This window comes from Macrotis lagotis, chromosome 2 (genome assembly GCF_037893015.1).
Source record: "Macrotis lagotis isolate mMagLag1 chromosome 2, bilby.v1.9.chrom.fasta, whole genome shotgun sequence".
NCBI lineage: Eukaryota > Metazoa > Chordata > Mammalia > Peramelemorphia > Peramelidae > Macrotis > Macrotis lagotis.
In genome coordinates this window covers 244141822-244156994 of record NC_133659.1, presented here as the reverse complement: position 1 = coordinate 244156994, position 15173 = coordinate 244141822, and the positions used below count along the sequence as shown (strand labels likewise).

The 15173-nt window shown below is 35.5% G+C and overlaps 1 protein-coding gene across 1 annotated transcript; it reads right to left on the bottom strand.

The window, feature by feature from the left end:
* Nucleotides 1-1585: 1585 nt before the first annotated feature.
* Nucleotides 1586-14548, bottom strand: LOC141514625 (uncharacterized). The gene is given in 3 exon segments (XM_074225595.1): nt 1586-5228; nt 13034-13154; nt 13476-14548. Coding segments are annotated over 3 exon segments (2118 nt in total). The 5' UTR covers nt 13878-14548; the 3' UTR covers nt 1586-3633.
* Nucleotides 14549-15173: the final 625 nt, after the last annotated feature.

Sequence of the window (15173 nt, the reverse complement as noted above, 5' to 3'; positions counted from 1 at the left end):
ATCCATTTAGCCACTAAAGTGATTTTCCTAAAGAACTCCTTTGACCATGGCATCTTCTTACTCAATGACCTCCTATAGTAGCCCCCTAAGTCCTCAAGGATCAAATGTAAAGTCCTCTGGTTTCCAAAGTCTGCCCATGTCTTTATTTTTTTTTGCCCATCTCTTTCTAATCTTTTTATACCTAATTCCCCACCAGTAACCTGACTCTCTTCAGTTCAGTGACACTGGACTCCTGGATATTCTGTCAAGATATTCCATCTCTCAGTTCCAGGCACTTTCTCTGGCTGTCCCCCATACCTGGAATGCTCTCTCCATCTCTACCTACTGACTTCCTTGACTTCCTGTAAGTCTCAGCTAAAATTCTATCTTCTACAAGAAGCTTTTCTCAACTCCTCTTAATTCTAGAATTGATTAATTGTCTCCTATTTTCCTATATACAGGTTATTTTCTTATTCTCCCCATTAGATTATGACCACCTTGGGAGCAGGGACTGTACCTTTTACATCTCTAGAGTTTAGCACAAGGCATGGCACAGAGAGAGACTTATTAATGGTAATATTTACTGACTGACCTCCTCACTAACCAGAGAAGGAAACTAAGGTTTAGAAGGGCTGTGAACAAAGGAGTACCAACGTTTGGACCCAGGACTTCTGGTACCAGATCCTATATATTTCCCACTACACGAACATGCTGTCCAAATCAGAAATGCCAGGAACAAATCAGAAAGCTATTTATTAACACACCACATCTCCCTAACACAAGTTTCAATTCTTCCATACCTCCCAGCTAGAATGATCCTAATCTCCTCAAATGCCTGTCTGACCTCTCCTGCACATTTAATCATATTCAACTTTATTATGATGACTTGTGTGTACATGCTTCAACTTTCAAAATAACTAGAATTTATAAACACTTGAAGGAAAGTGCTTTATCCCTTGATCCTTACAACAATCTTGGGAAGTGGATACTATTATTATCACTATTTTGCAGATAAGGAAACTGAGGCTGAGAGGTTAAGTAACTTTACCCAAGTTCACCAAGCTAGTAAATACTTGAGTCAGGGTTTAAATCAGATCTTGGTGACTCTTAAGTACAGTATTTCAGGAATTGTGCCCCTGGGGAGAGGACCAGGCCATTTTTTATTAATCCCAAGATATAGAATAATGCTTAGCCCATAATAAGAATTTAATTTTTGCGGTTAGAATGTAGGAAAATGCATATCACTTAGTGACTTTTTTTGTTTTTGCAAGACAATGTGATTAAGTGACTTACCCAAGGTCACACAGTTAAATAAGTCTGAGGTTGAATTTGAATTCAGGTCCTCCTGATTCCAGAGTCAATGCCCTATTCACTGTACCACCTACCAACCCCTCAGTAAACATTTCTAACCCTAAAATATTCCACAAAAATATATCATCAATATATCTCTGAAACATACTGGCTATGTGAACCCAGGGAAAATCTAGTGTCCCAAGTAACTGCATAGTAGGTGTCAGTCTACATTGGTAGAGGAATTTTCCCTACTGAGAGTTCCATATGTCAATGAAATTATGTCATTAAATATATATAAATATATCTCTATCTACCTGTCTCTCTCTCTCTCTCTCTCTCTCTCTCTCTCTCTGTCTCTCTCTCTCTCTCTCAAACCTACTGATATACTATCAAACACTTTGAACTTCTTTCAATTGGGATACAAGGATGCACAACTTACCACTTGTTTCATGTGTTATATATTCATTTACTTAGGTATAATTGAATTGTCCACAGACTTGGCTGAAGTACAAAAACAACAAGCTTCTTCTCATAGAGGCAAACAGAATATGAAATACAGAATATGAAAAGAATATAAGCATAGAGATAACCCTAAATGCCAGTTAAGCAATGGTCCTCTGTCAATAGGGAAGAAGTTAAGACTACAAACATAAAAAGTTTATACAACTGGTAAATTTACATCTAAAGAATTTTCATTTATTATTGATATATTATAGCCAAGTTTAAATCAAGTATTTTTATCCTATTATTGAAATAAAAGGATTTATTATTGTTGTCATGAGAAATTTATTGATGGTTTCCTTACCACAAAATTCAAGAAAAGAAAAAAGATGGCTCTTAAGAAGGGCATTAAGACTTAAGGAAAAGGTAAAAACAGGTAAGGTCAAAAAAGGGAGAGCCTTGGTGAGACTTAAAGGAATCCATAAAAAATGAAATTAACAGCTATAGGAAGCCCTTTTGGGGGCAATTAGCCCCCTGAATACATACAATCAGTGTAAAATTGCTAATTCTTGAAAAGAGGTAGAACCATAGAAATAAAAAAAAAATTATAGGTCTCTGAATCTACAAAAAGAATAAGAATTTGCCAGTTTCTCCAGACAAAATGGCAAAAGTACCCTGATTTCAGACCTACTTCTTTGGTGAGAAACATAAAATTTAAAACCCCTAGGGGTAGAATGAGATATACAAACTATCATTTGGGGACAAATAGTAATATAGCCCATTAAAAAAATTTTTTTTAGGTTTTTGTAAGGCAAATGGGGTTAAGTAGCTTGCCCAAGGCCACACAGCTAGGTAATTATTAAGTGTCTGAGGTCGGATTTGAACTCAGGTACTTCTGACTCCAGGGCTGTTGCTCTATCCAATGTACCACCTAGCCACCCCCCATTTAAAAATTTTAAAGCAACTTATGAAAAAACATAACAATGCCTTATATATAACTTAAGTTAATCCTGTGATCAACTATCAAATTGCTATTTGATATACAGAGATGTAAAATGCTAGAAAACAAAAAAAAAGGAATTTTTTTTTGCTCTTCAGTTTTAGAAGGAAGGAAAATACTCAAAATTTTTTTTTCCCAAACCTTCACATCTAATCTGAACTAGAAAAGGCTGTTCTATTGAACTACTTCAACTTAACAAAAATACAAGTTGAAAATATTCAATATCCCCAGCTCTGAATTCTGCATTTACCAAGTAAACTAGTAAGCAATTTGTTTTCCTGCATAAATCAATTTACTAGGAAATTACTGGTTCCAATTCTTGGAACCAGCATCTCCTATGGCAGATTCTTGTGCATTATTATTGTCAATCAGTCCCCTCAAAACTGATCAGCCTTGGTATAGTAATAAAACCAAGGTAGAACCAAGGAGGTTTAAGACTATGAAACACAAAGGTACTTGTGTATTTAAAAATTCAGACTAAATACTATTACCAAGACAACTACTACACTGAAAAAAACTGTAAAGTAACATATTAACTTGCTGAACTTAATTTTCTGATCATTTTCATTATAACATTCAAAATTTATATGGAAAAATTTTGGCTCAAAGACACAATTTAATCATGTTTAATGCAAAGCAATCACCCTTTAGAATCACAATGAAACAGAGTAGTTTGATAGAATTGGAATTAGATACCAGCTATAATTCTGGTTATGGTGCAATTTCACAATCACTAAATCCATGAAACGCTGTGATTTACATCAAAGAGAATTTAAACACCTGGTCCCAAAGCATGTTTAGGTATGAAAGGAGAGAGGAGTCTTAGAAATGCTTTCTGGTCTTCCTGGTTATTACATTAATTTCCTAGTGCTGAATAACAAATCAATAAGGCAAAGGCAGTTTGGCAAAATTTCTATTTCTCATGCTACCAAAGCCCTCCTCCCATGAATTTTCTGATGTTTAATGAGTATTGAGCGCCGACTAAACTTTTTACTACATAAGTTACACTGAAAGGGTTTTTCTCCTGTATGGACTCTGAGATGATAAAAAAGGCCTGTGTTCTGACTGAAGGCTTTGCCACATTCATTACATCTATACCGCTTCTCTCCAGTGTGAACAGACTGATGCTGATTAAGGGCTGACAACTGGGAAAAAGCTTTCTCACACTCCTCACATTTATAGGGTCTTTCCCCAGTATGAATTTTCTTATGTCGAATAAGGCCAGCTTTTGCACTAAAAGTCTTTCCACATTCTTCACATCTATATAGTTGGTCTGCCATGCAGGAACTCTGATGTTCAACAAAGTTTGCCCTATGATCAAAGCTTCTGATACTCTTACTCTTTTCAGCCTGCTCCTCACCAGTCTGGATAGTCTGATGTTCTATAAGGCTTGTACTCTGACTAATGGTTCTCTCATCTTTAGTCTGTTCAGAGAGTTTCTCCATTTGCTGTTGAGCAAAATCTGTACTTTGAAAATGGTCATCTTCATTTATCTCATAGTCATAATGTTTCTCTGCTAAATGGTTTTGATGCTCAGTTACACTTTGACTAAAAGAGTTCTTATCTTTACCATGTTCATGTTTCTCTCCTGTGTGGTTACTCTGATGTTCAATGAGGCTTCCACTGTGATAGAAAGATTTCCCACATTCATCATTTTCATAAGATTTCTCCACATAATGGATCTTCTGATGTTCATTAAAGCCTGTCCTCCTGCAGAAAGCTTTCCCGAATTTGTTACATTTAAAACGTTTTTCTTTGTGGTGGATTTCCTGATGTGAAAAAAGGGATGAGTTATAAACAAAAGCTTTCCCACATTCATTACATTCATAGGGTTTCTCTCCAGTGTGAACTCCCTGATGCTGAATAAGGATTGACTGTCAAGAAAAGCTTTTACTACACTGATTACAGTGAAAGTGTTTTTCTCCAGTGTGTTTTTTGAGATGATTAAAAAGCCCTGCATTCTGACTGAAAGCCTTGCCGCATTCATTACAATGATAGTGCTTCTCTCCACTGTGAAGTCTCTGGTGTTGATTAAGGACTGATCTCTGACAGAAGGCTTTTCCACACTCATTGCATTTATATGGTCTCACTCCAGTATGAATTCTCATGTGTCTAATTAGACCATTATTTGAACTGAAATTTTTCCCACACTCTTTACATCTAAAAGACTGCTCTCCTATATGGTTCTTCTGATGTTCCATTACAGCTATACTGTGATTAAAGGTTCTATCATGCTCAACATGTTCCCCTATTGGATGCCTTTGATTTTGAATAAGGATTGAGTTCCGGGTGAAGTCTGTTTCTGATTCATTGTGCTTATGTTGTTCCTTGCCTGTGTAATTTCCCTGTTGATTTTTAAATCTGACATCATGTTCACATTCTTCTCCACCTTCAGGAGTCTGTGGAATTTCTCCATTAAATTTATAAGTTATCTCCTCATGTGGTCCCATTTCTTTCAGAAGATCTTGCTTTGGAGACAACTTTATGGAACTGCATCTGGTCTTACCATCTGAAACTACAAACAGACCTCATGAATAAGGAAGAAGGTGAAAAGAATATGGGCTCAACTTTCTGAGTGATAAGTGTAAGTGGCATGGTTTAATCAGAACCCAAAAGGGAGAAAAGTTGAAGGCATGCTGCCAAGTAACTACATGGCTCTGGACTCTGAAATTGGTCAAGTTTCAGGATGAATGTCCATGCTCCAAGTAATTAAGGAATAAGGGGGAGGGGCTCTTATAAGAACTGGTCAAGTGTAAACACCCCAGGCCAACACTGCAGAATTAACAAATAACAAGCCCTTGGGGCAGCTGGGTTCAGAGAAAGCCTCAGCTTTAGAAACTTTCATCTCAGGGACTATGGAAGACCTGATTGCTGAGTGGTAGAAGACTGAAGGTCCTTTCCCTATGGAGAGATGTCAAGCACAGCTGTGCTGAACAGACTAGTCAAGGGCTGTGGCTTCAGGGAGAAGGAGCTACCACATGCCTGGTGTTAGTTGTGGGCACTTGAAGGAGAGCAGAGTCCTTGGTTTCATTTCCAGGACAGGGAGGACAGAGTGGACAGCAGTAGTTTGCTGGAGCAACCACAAGGAATAAGATCATTTGCCAGTCTGGGGGGGGGGGGGGGGGTCCTAGCTATGACTTAAGAGTGGAAAGGAGAGGCCAAGGCTGGGTTCTGAGACAGACTTCAGAAAATAATGGTAAGAAGGACCTGAGACTTGGGGCAGAACTATAATTTGATTACATTAATAGCTGCTAAAAACCAAATAAAAATAAATAAACAAAACTGAATAAGCAAAGGAAAAAACTCAACCATAGTTACTATGGGGATAAAGGAGATCTGAGTCATAGTCAGAGGAAGATAATGGAGTTTAAAAAGTCATTTCTTTGTCAATAAGAAATGTCAACTAGTCTCCAGAACAACAACAAAAAAGTTGTTGGAAGAACTCAAAAAGTACTTTAAAAATCAAATAATAAATATAAAATAGATAATTTTGGCTATATTAAATTAAAAAGCTTTTGTACAAACAAACCAAATGTGGCCAAGATTAGAAGAGAATAGAAAGCTGGGAAATAATCTTTCCAGCAAGTATCTCTGATGAAGGTCTCATTTCTCAAATATATAGAAAATGGAGTCAAATTTATAAGAATACCCTAAAATAAATAAACAAATAAATGAATGAATGAATGAATGAATGAATGAATGAATAGGGGCAGCTAGGTGGCGCAATGGATAGAGCACCGGTGGTGGAGTCAGGAGTACCTGAGTGCAAATACAACCTCAGACACTTAATAATTACCTATCTGTGTGGCCTTGGGCAAACCACTTAACCCCATTGCCTTGCAAAAAAAAAAAACCCAAACCCCATAAAAAATAAACAAATTTATATGAATACAAGCCACCCCTGAGTTTAAAAATGATCAAAGATTTGAATGACCAGTTTTCAGTTGAAGAAATATTCCAAATCAATTTTGATTAGAGAAATGCAAATTAAAACAACTTTGAAGTACCACCTCATGCCTATCAGATTGGCTAAAATGACAAAAAAGGAAAAATGATAAATGTTGGAGGGGATGTGGGAAAATTGGGATGCTAATATACTATTGGTAGAGTTGTGAACTGTTTCAACATTCTAGAGAGCAATTTGAAATTATACCTAAAGAGCAACTAAACTGTGCATACCCTTTGATCTAATTAGAGATCATAAAAAAAAGGAAAAGGATCTACATGTGCAAAAATATTTGTAGTAGACCTTTAAGTGGTGGCAAAATACTGGAAATTGAGGATATGCCCATCAATTGGGGAATGGCTAAACTGGATGTGGTATATGAATGTAATGGAATAGTATTGTGCAATAAAAAATGATGAACTGGTAGATTTCAGAAAAACCTGGAAAGATTTGTTTTAACTGATGAAAAGTGAGATGAACAGAAACAGGAAAACAATGTCAGTGACAGTGTGTGATAATCAACTGTGAATGACCCGGCTCTTTTCAACAACCCATAATCCAAGACAACTACAAAGGACTCATGAAGGAAAATGTTATCCATATCCAGATAAAGAACTGATGGACTCTAAATGCATATCAAAGTATATTTTTTCATTACTTTATTCTTTCTCATGGTTATTTTCCCCTTTTGAGCTGTTTCTTTTTCTACAACTGAGACTAATATGGATATATATGTTTTATATGATAGTATATGTATAAACTATATAAAACTGCCTCCCATTTTCAGAAGAATGGAGGGGAGAAAGGGAGAAAAATTTGGAACTCAAAATCTTGTGAAAATGAATGCAAAAATTTTCACCATATGTAATTGGGAGAAAAATAAATACTATCCAAAAATAATAAAAGAGCTAGTAAAAAACAAATAAGACTGATGAAAAATTAGAAAAAAATAAGAGCAATTCAAAATTATGAAAAGAAAATCAATCAACTTGAAATAGAGAATCAAAAATTTAATAAAGAAAATAATTCCTTGAAAACTAGAATTGAGCATGGGGAAGGTAATGATTTCTAAGATATCAAGAAATCATAAAATGAAATCAAAAGATTGAAAAATAGAAGAGAAAGTGAAACATCTCATCAGAAAAACAACTGATTTGGACAAAAATAGTCATACTATCTGAAAAATAAAATAAATTGATATAATATTACAAGAAATTATTAAGGGCAATTGTCCTGAAGCTCTAGATCAAGAAGGCAAAGCAGAAATAGAAAATTCTACTATTTACCACTTGAAAGAGATCCCACAAGGAAAACTTATGGGAATTTTATAGCCAAGTTTCAAAGCTCCCAGGTTAAGGAAAAAATATTGGAAGCAATAAGAAAAAAAATTTAAATACCATTGAGATACAATAAGGATTCCACAAGACCTAACAGGTACCACATTGAAGGAACATAAATCTTGGAATACTATATTCCAAAGAGCAAAAGAGCTAGAGTTGTGACCAAAAATAACTTAATCATCAATATTAAGTATAATCCTGAATGGAAAAAAATAAACATTTAAAGGAGTTAAAGACTTCTGGTTTTTGTGACCTTAGAACTTAAGGGAAAATTCAACTTTAATGTTTAATCATCCAGGAGAAATAAAAGTTAAACACTGAAGACTAATTATAAGGGACTCTGATCAAATTGTTTACTTCATATATGTGAAGATAATAGCAGAAATCTCTTGATTGTGATCATTTGGGCAGTTTGAAAGAAAGGTTTGGGTTGAACCAAGGGTGATAGGGTGATTATAAAAAAAATAAAATTATATAAGAAGAGATAAAAAAGAGTTATCTAATACAAATAAGGCATAAAAGGAAAAACTGACACAGAAGAATCTAGTAGAAGGGAGACTGGATAGAACTAGAACCTTATATTCATCAAGAATTGGTTAAAGAGAAAACCATATATCTTCATATCTTATAGATATATCTCTATATAAAGGAGATAAAAGTATTCTAAATTCAGAAAGAAATAAGAAGGCAGGGGGGGATAGGGCAGTGGTGGGACTCAGCTAATTTGCAGCAGTTTGGCAGAACAGATACCTAATTTTATTTTGAGTTCAGCAAAGAGGTTGTCAAAATGACACTTGTAATCAGGGTTCTTACCAATGGTGGGATTCAATCAGTTTGCACCTAATTTTATGTTGAGGTCAGGGAACCAATTGTTAATTTATTTTTGAATTTCACCACTGGGATGGGATCAAGGGAGATAACATGGTTAAGTTAAGGAATAGGAGAGCAAGGTAGTATAAATAATGTAGAGGGTAAATAGGGTGAGATGGATAGTGAGGAAAAATAGGAAGGAGGAAAATATATAATAAGTAATTGTAGATTAGAATGTAAATGAGACAAATTTACCCATAAATCAGAAATGGATAGCAGTTTAAAAATCTGAATTCAACAATATTTTGCTTTCAGGAAACAATATAAAAATTAGAGATACACATAAAATAAAGGTCATGAATAGAATTTATTATATAAAAAATAGCAGTAATAATAATCATGATCTCGGACAAGGTAAAGTTAAAACATTTGATCAAAAGTGAAAAATAGAGAAACTATACTATGTGTGTATTATTCAATGTAGTTTCATATCATTTAAAATCCCTGCATAGTATAAAATATTAAGCCTGCCAAAACAGACACAAGACCTATAAGAAAAGAAACATAAAACACTTTTTTATACAAATAAACTCAGATCTAAATCATTGAAGTAATATTTATTGTTTATGAGTAGGTAGAGTCAACAAAATTTTAAATGACAATTTTACCTAATTAATCTATTTGTTTAATGTCATCCCAATTAAATTATTAAAAAATTATTTTACTGAGTTAGAAAAAATAGCGACAAGGTTTATTTGGAAGAGCAAAGGGTCAGAAACTTCAAAGAAATCAGGAAAAAGATGAGGGAGAGTATTGCTGAAGTATAAAAAGAATAATTTTTAAATATTTTGAATTAAAATTTTCTGGTATAAATAAAACCTATGCAGCCAAGAACAGAAGGAATGCAGAAAACTGGGGGGGGAGGTCATAAACAATCTCTCAGGTGTAGGAAATAATGAGATGGTTGATTAGAAGGACTTGGATCTATGAAGGAAGCTGCTATACATCTTCAGAGAAACAGATGACAGGTGGAAATATGCATAATATCATCTTAAAAGTCTATGTATGTATATATATGTGTGTGTGTGTGTGTGTGTGTTTACAGTTATCTATGTTTATGTATATAAATGTGTTGTATGCTTGGAGAGATATATACAGAAAAAGATATCTCTCTAGATATAGAGATCTCTATATCTCTATCTATCTATCTATATACATACATATATATGCATAATTATAGCTTCTGGGAAGCATGAGGGAGAGAAAATAATAAAGTAAACAGTGAACAGCAGAGAACAAAAGAAAACCAACAAGGAAGCAAAGTCAGGCAATTCTGAAAACAATACATATTATTTATTATATGGGTTTTCTTGAAATGAAAGCAACATATTTTATTTTGAATCCTCACTTATGGTGTGCTGTACACATGGCAATAATCATTATTCTTTTCTCATTTTGTATTTAAGTTTAAAATTTTTTAAATTTATTTTAAAAAGAACAATAGTGCTAACTCAATAGAAACTAATGTCTTCTTATGGGCTGAATATTGACTTAGTTTTAAAATGTAATGTTATCTGTGTTTTTATTTATTTTGTTAAATATTCCTTATTGCAAAATCATCTGAGTCAGGTTACACTCAGGAGGATTGGACTATATGTATATAACCTGGGTTCTGTGTTTAACACTTCTAGTTAAGAATAATTACCAGAGGGGCAGCTAGGTGGTACAAATGGAATAGATCACCAGCCCTGGAGTCAGGAGGACCCGAGTTCAAATTTGACCTTAGCACTTAATAATTACCTAGCTGTGTGACCTTGGACATGTCACTTAACCCCACTGTCTTACAAAAAACAAACAAAAAAAGAATAATTACTAGAAATGGCTTTATTCAGAATAAATAAGACTAAGTTTAGTAAGAAGGAACTTGTGGTTGCAGCTGTGTAGTAAAGGTATTTTTTCAAAGCTAAGGAATTCAAGGAAAATAATTAAAGTAGCTAAGAGTAAGGCTCTCTAGGTATTTGACACCTATGTAAAGGGTATGTCAGCAACCAAGATTATACAGGAAGCAATATCTGTTGGCTTTCAATGGAGATCAGTTCCAAAGGAGAATATGGCTCTCTGGAAGTTATGTTCAAAATTAAAGTCTCCTCACATAGCCTCTTTTGGTTCTTTTAATGTTTCTGCTACTGCCTTCCAAATATATCCCTGACTCCTTAAAAAAAATTAATCCTAGCCTCAAGGAATTCTATTATACTTCATTTGTTATTAGAATAGTGTAAAATGACTCCAAATGCTACCATCTACCACTTCTTAAGTATTGGAAAATGGGGAAGACATGAGCGTTGATAATGGGTAAGCCAAGCCATTCTCAGAGAAGAAATGGCATGTGTACTCAGGCCGTTCACATTCTCAAAATTTAAATAACACATATGAATACAAAAGTGAAAGAACCCAATTCTCCAAAAAACAAAAGTTGGTACTCTCTAGAAAGTAGATTTGCAGCATTTTTAAAATAAGTGGTAAGACGAAGGAGAAGAGTAGCAATGGAAGGAACTGTCAGGAACATGTGATAAACAGAAAAGGTGTCTGGAGAGAACAATAGGACACCAATTTCTTGAGTGACAAGAACTTAAAATTAAGAAATGAAATTTTACATGAAGGGCAACCAAGACCATACATAGTATGGTCTAAATGAATCAAAATGATAAATGTGGTAGTTCATATTGTAAAGTAAAATAGAGAAGGAGGAGGGAGACCCAGTGTGATGCAAGGGAAAGAATACTGGCCTCTAAGTTAGTTCTGGCTCAAACACAAGCAGTATGACCATAATGCACAAATCATTTCACATTAGACTTCAGTGTTTCAACCTGAAAAATGAAGGTGGTCGACCAGATGACCTCTAAGTTTCTATTAAATTTCTAAATTAAATTTCTAAATCCTATTATGTTAATTTTCTATGTGCTTTTTTCAAATTTTCTATTTCTATTTCTTGAGCAAGTCATTGACTCTGAATCTTGGATTTCTATTTCTGTAAAATGAGGGAGTTGAGCTTTCCTTCCAACTTCAAAATTCCTTGAGTCTTTAAAACTTAAAGTATTTCAATAATCAAAGACAGTTTTAAAAGACTTGAAGATGGAAAATACCATCCATATCCAGAGAAGGAACCATGGAGTTTAAAAGAAGACCAAAATTTATTTTCAATTTTTAAAAGTCATCTTATGTACTCATTTTTTCCTATATGTTTTCTTCTGTTTGGATTTGAGTCATCTCACAAGATGATCAGTCGGGATAATTGCTTTGCATGGTTATAAATGTAGAGCCTACAATCTGATTGCTTTCTGGGGGGGGGGGGGAGAAGGAGGGAGAAAAATGCAGAACTCAAAACTTTGCAAAAAAAATGATTGGTTAAAAACTACCATTGCATAGTTGGAAAAACAAATAAATAAATATTTTTTAAAAAAAACCTTAAAGTACTTGAACTGTGGTATATAGATTTTTTTTTTAGAAAACATATTGAGAGGGAACAGCTAAGTGGTGCAGTAGATAAAGCAATGGCCCTGGAGTCAGGATGGACCTGAGTTCAAATTAAAACTCAGATACTTGATAATTACCTAACTGTGTGATCTTGGGCAAGTCACTTAACCCCATTGCCTTCAATAAATAAAATTAGAAAATTAAAAACAACATATTGAGGGAAATAATCACAATGGATCACAACAAAGAATACAGACAGCCTCAGAAGACCTGGATTGGTAGTCTGTCTCTGTTACTTATAAACCCACGAACCTGAAAAAGTAAAAACATTTCTCTGGACCTCAAGTTCCCAAATCTATTAAATGGGGATAATATTACTGGCACTCATTACTTCCTAAGGTTTTTATTTGCTACTATTGAAGTTATTATTGTAATTATCCTGAATGTGGCTTTTGAAACAGCTGAAAACAAGGCTTCGATTCCATCCAGATAATGGGGCAGGAAAAAATGATGGGACATTACTTTACTTGAATGACAAGAAAAGAACTTAAAATACATAGCAAGTAATTTTTCACATGGAAGGTGACCACACCAGCATATAGTAGAAAATACACTGACCTGGAAGTCAGAAGATCTAGTTTCCCACAGTGGGTGAAATTTGGAGGGGAGATAAAACTGACAATGATACCTGATTCCTGTCTCTATCTCATGATCTCCTATCTCTTTCTCAGATGAAATTCAAATGTTTACCTCTTTCATGTAGAGACTGGGTCTCCTCTAGCTGGAATCGAGTCTTCTGTAAATCCTGCAATACTTCTACAGAAGTTGTCTTTTCCATAAGAACTTCTTGTCCCAGTGCACAGATCTGGACCTGGGAACAGTTAGAGTTGGGCTTGCAAAGCAATCATGGAATTAAAAGGTCAGGTAAGTGATTATAGTGAACTTTGGGTAGGAAAGACAAAAAATGCACATACACACACACACACATACACATATACACATAAACACACAGCACCAGTCATTTAGTTCTTTAATGGCAGCAAAGAGCAGGAAAGATTGAAGCTAATAAAGAGACTGGTAGCTCCAGTGGGACAAATGAAGCTTCAAAGTTGTCAGTACTTTTCCCGAAGCTGTGATTCCACAGCATAAAGCCCATCATCTCCCACAACAGATCAAACTTCTCTCTTCTCACCTGTTTTCCTGGTTCATCAAGGTTTCTCTCTAAACCCTCCAGCAATGTCACAGCTTCTTCTCCAGTCTCTGGATGATGATCTCGGACCCAGGTCTGCAGTGATTCAGGCAAGATGGTCAGGAACTGCTCCAACACCAAGAGCTCCAGGATCTGCTTCTTTGTGTGTATCTCAGGCCTCAACCATCGATGACAAAGTGCCTGTAGTCGATTCATAGCTTCCCTTGGGCTCCCAACCTCCTGGTAGGAAAAATGCCTGAATTTCCTACAGGAGATCTCTTGGATATAGGTTTTGTTTCTAGGAGAGACACCTTCTTGTCCCCAGGCATGATCTTCCTCTTCTACCTTCACTATCAAAAGTTCCTCCAGCTCCGTTGGAGCCTGGGCAGCTGAAGCTTCAATCATTCTGAACTTCAAAAGCTCAAGGGATATCAAGTTCTATGTACTAAAAAGATGCCCTTTCAACAACTCTTATATACAAAAATTCCTGAGAAACGACATATTTTTAAAACAGAGAAACTTCCAAGGTAATTGTTAGGAAATAGCAAGACCGGGGACTAGGACAAATGACCGAATGGTATCAGTTCTGTGAAAATAGGTAAATGCATAGACACTTTGTTACCTTAAGTTGATAAGATTACAAAAATAGAGCTAAAGTTCAGTTATTTAGGTCCTTAGATCTACTTTAGGATGAAAGAGTAAGATTTTAGTAGCAAACGATTAAAAATTCAACATCTATAGTCATTTTGTCATAATGTTAATTAAAAGGATATTTTTCTCACAAAGAGAATCAGAAAAAGTTTTTAATCTTTTTAAAAAGTACTGAACCTGTGAAATATATATATTAGTTCATGTGAGAATCTCCCTCTAGTTACGGAACTGTGTCCCTGCTCTTACAGATTGCTGAGGGCGGGTACTGGGGGCTGGAAGGAAAGACGCAGTGGCTTGCCCGCATTCGCGGTCTGTCGGGGCCAGGACACGAAGCCGGGTCTGCTGTCTACAAGGGCAGTTCTCTAGCCCCGGTCATCCTCTGCTCCCTCTCCCCGGGTCTCCGCCTCCCGCGCTCCCCGCAGCCGGGAAGGGGGCAGCGGGCGCTCCGCCGCGCAGCAGTCCCGGGGGCCTAAAGGGAGCCCTAGCCGAGTTCACGGCCCAGTGGCGGGAGTCAGAGGAGGTCCGCAATAGTGACCCAACATACTACACGAGGGGGGCCCAAGGGACGACTTTCGCTATTTCCTGCGGGGCGAGCACAAAGGCAAAGTGCTCGCTCCTCAGTCTCCCTTCCGGGGGCATTCTAGGCTTTTTGGAGGATCTGGAACTCTGTGGTTCCCTGATCTCACCCTACTCCATAATTGACATATCAAAGGTTTTAATGTATAAAGTATTAATAAAATTAACCAAACATGTCAACGTCAATATTAAATTAAAGATTAATATAACTAATTACAGGTGTCAGTATTTAATATAATTAATTACAGGTGTCAGTGTTGTCAATATTTAATTAATGATCGAGATAATATTATTAATGAAGGTATTGATGTTAATTAAGATTTCATTAATTATCCATGTAATTAAGGTTATTTTTCTGGTTCATATTCAACTAAGTATTGCTACAATTAAAGGTGTTCATGCTGATTAATATCAAATTAGTTATTAATATAGTTCATTAAAGGTGTTGATAGTGATTAATATTTAATTATTAAT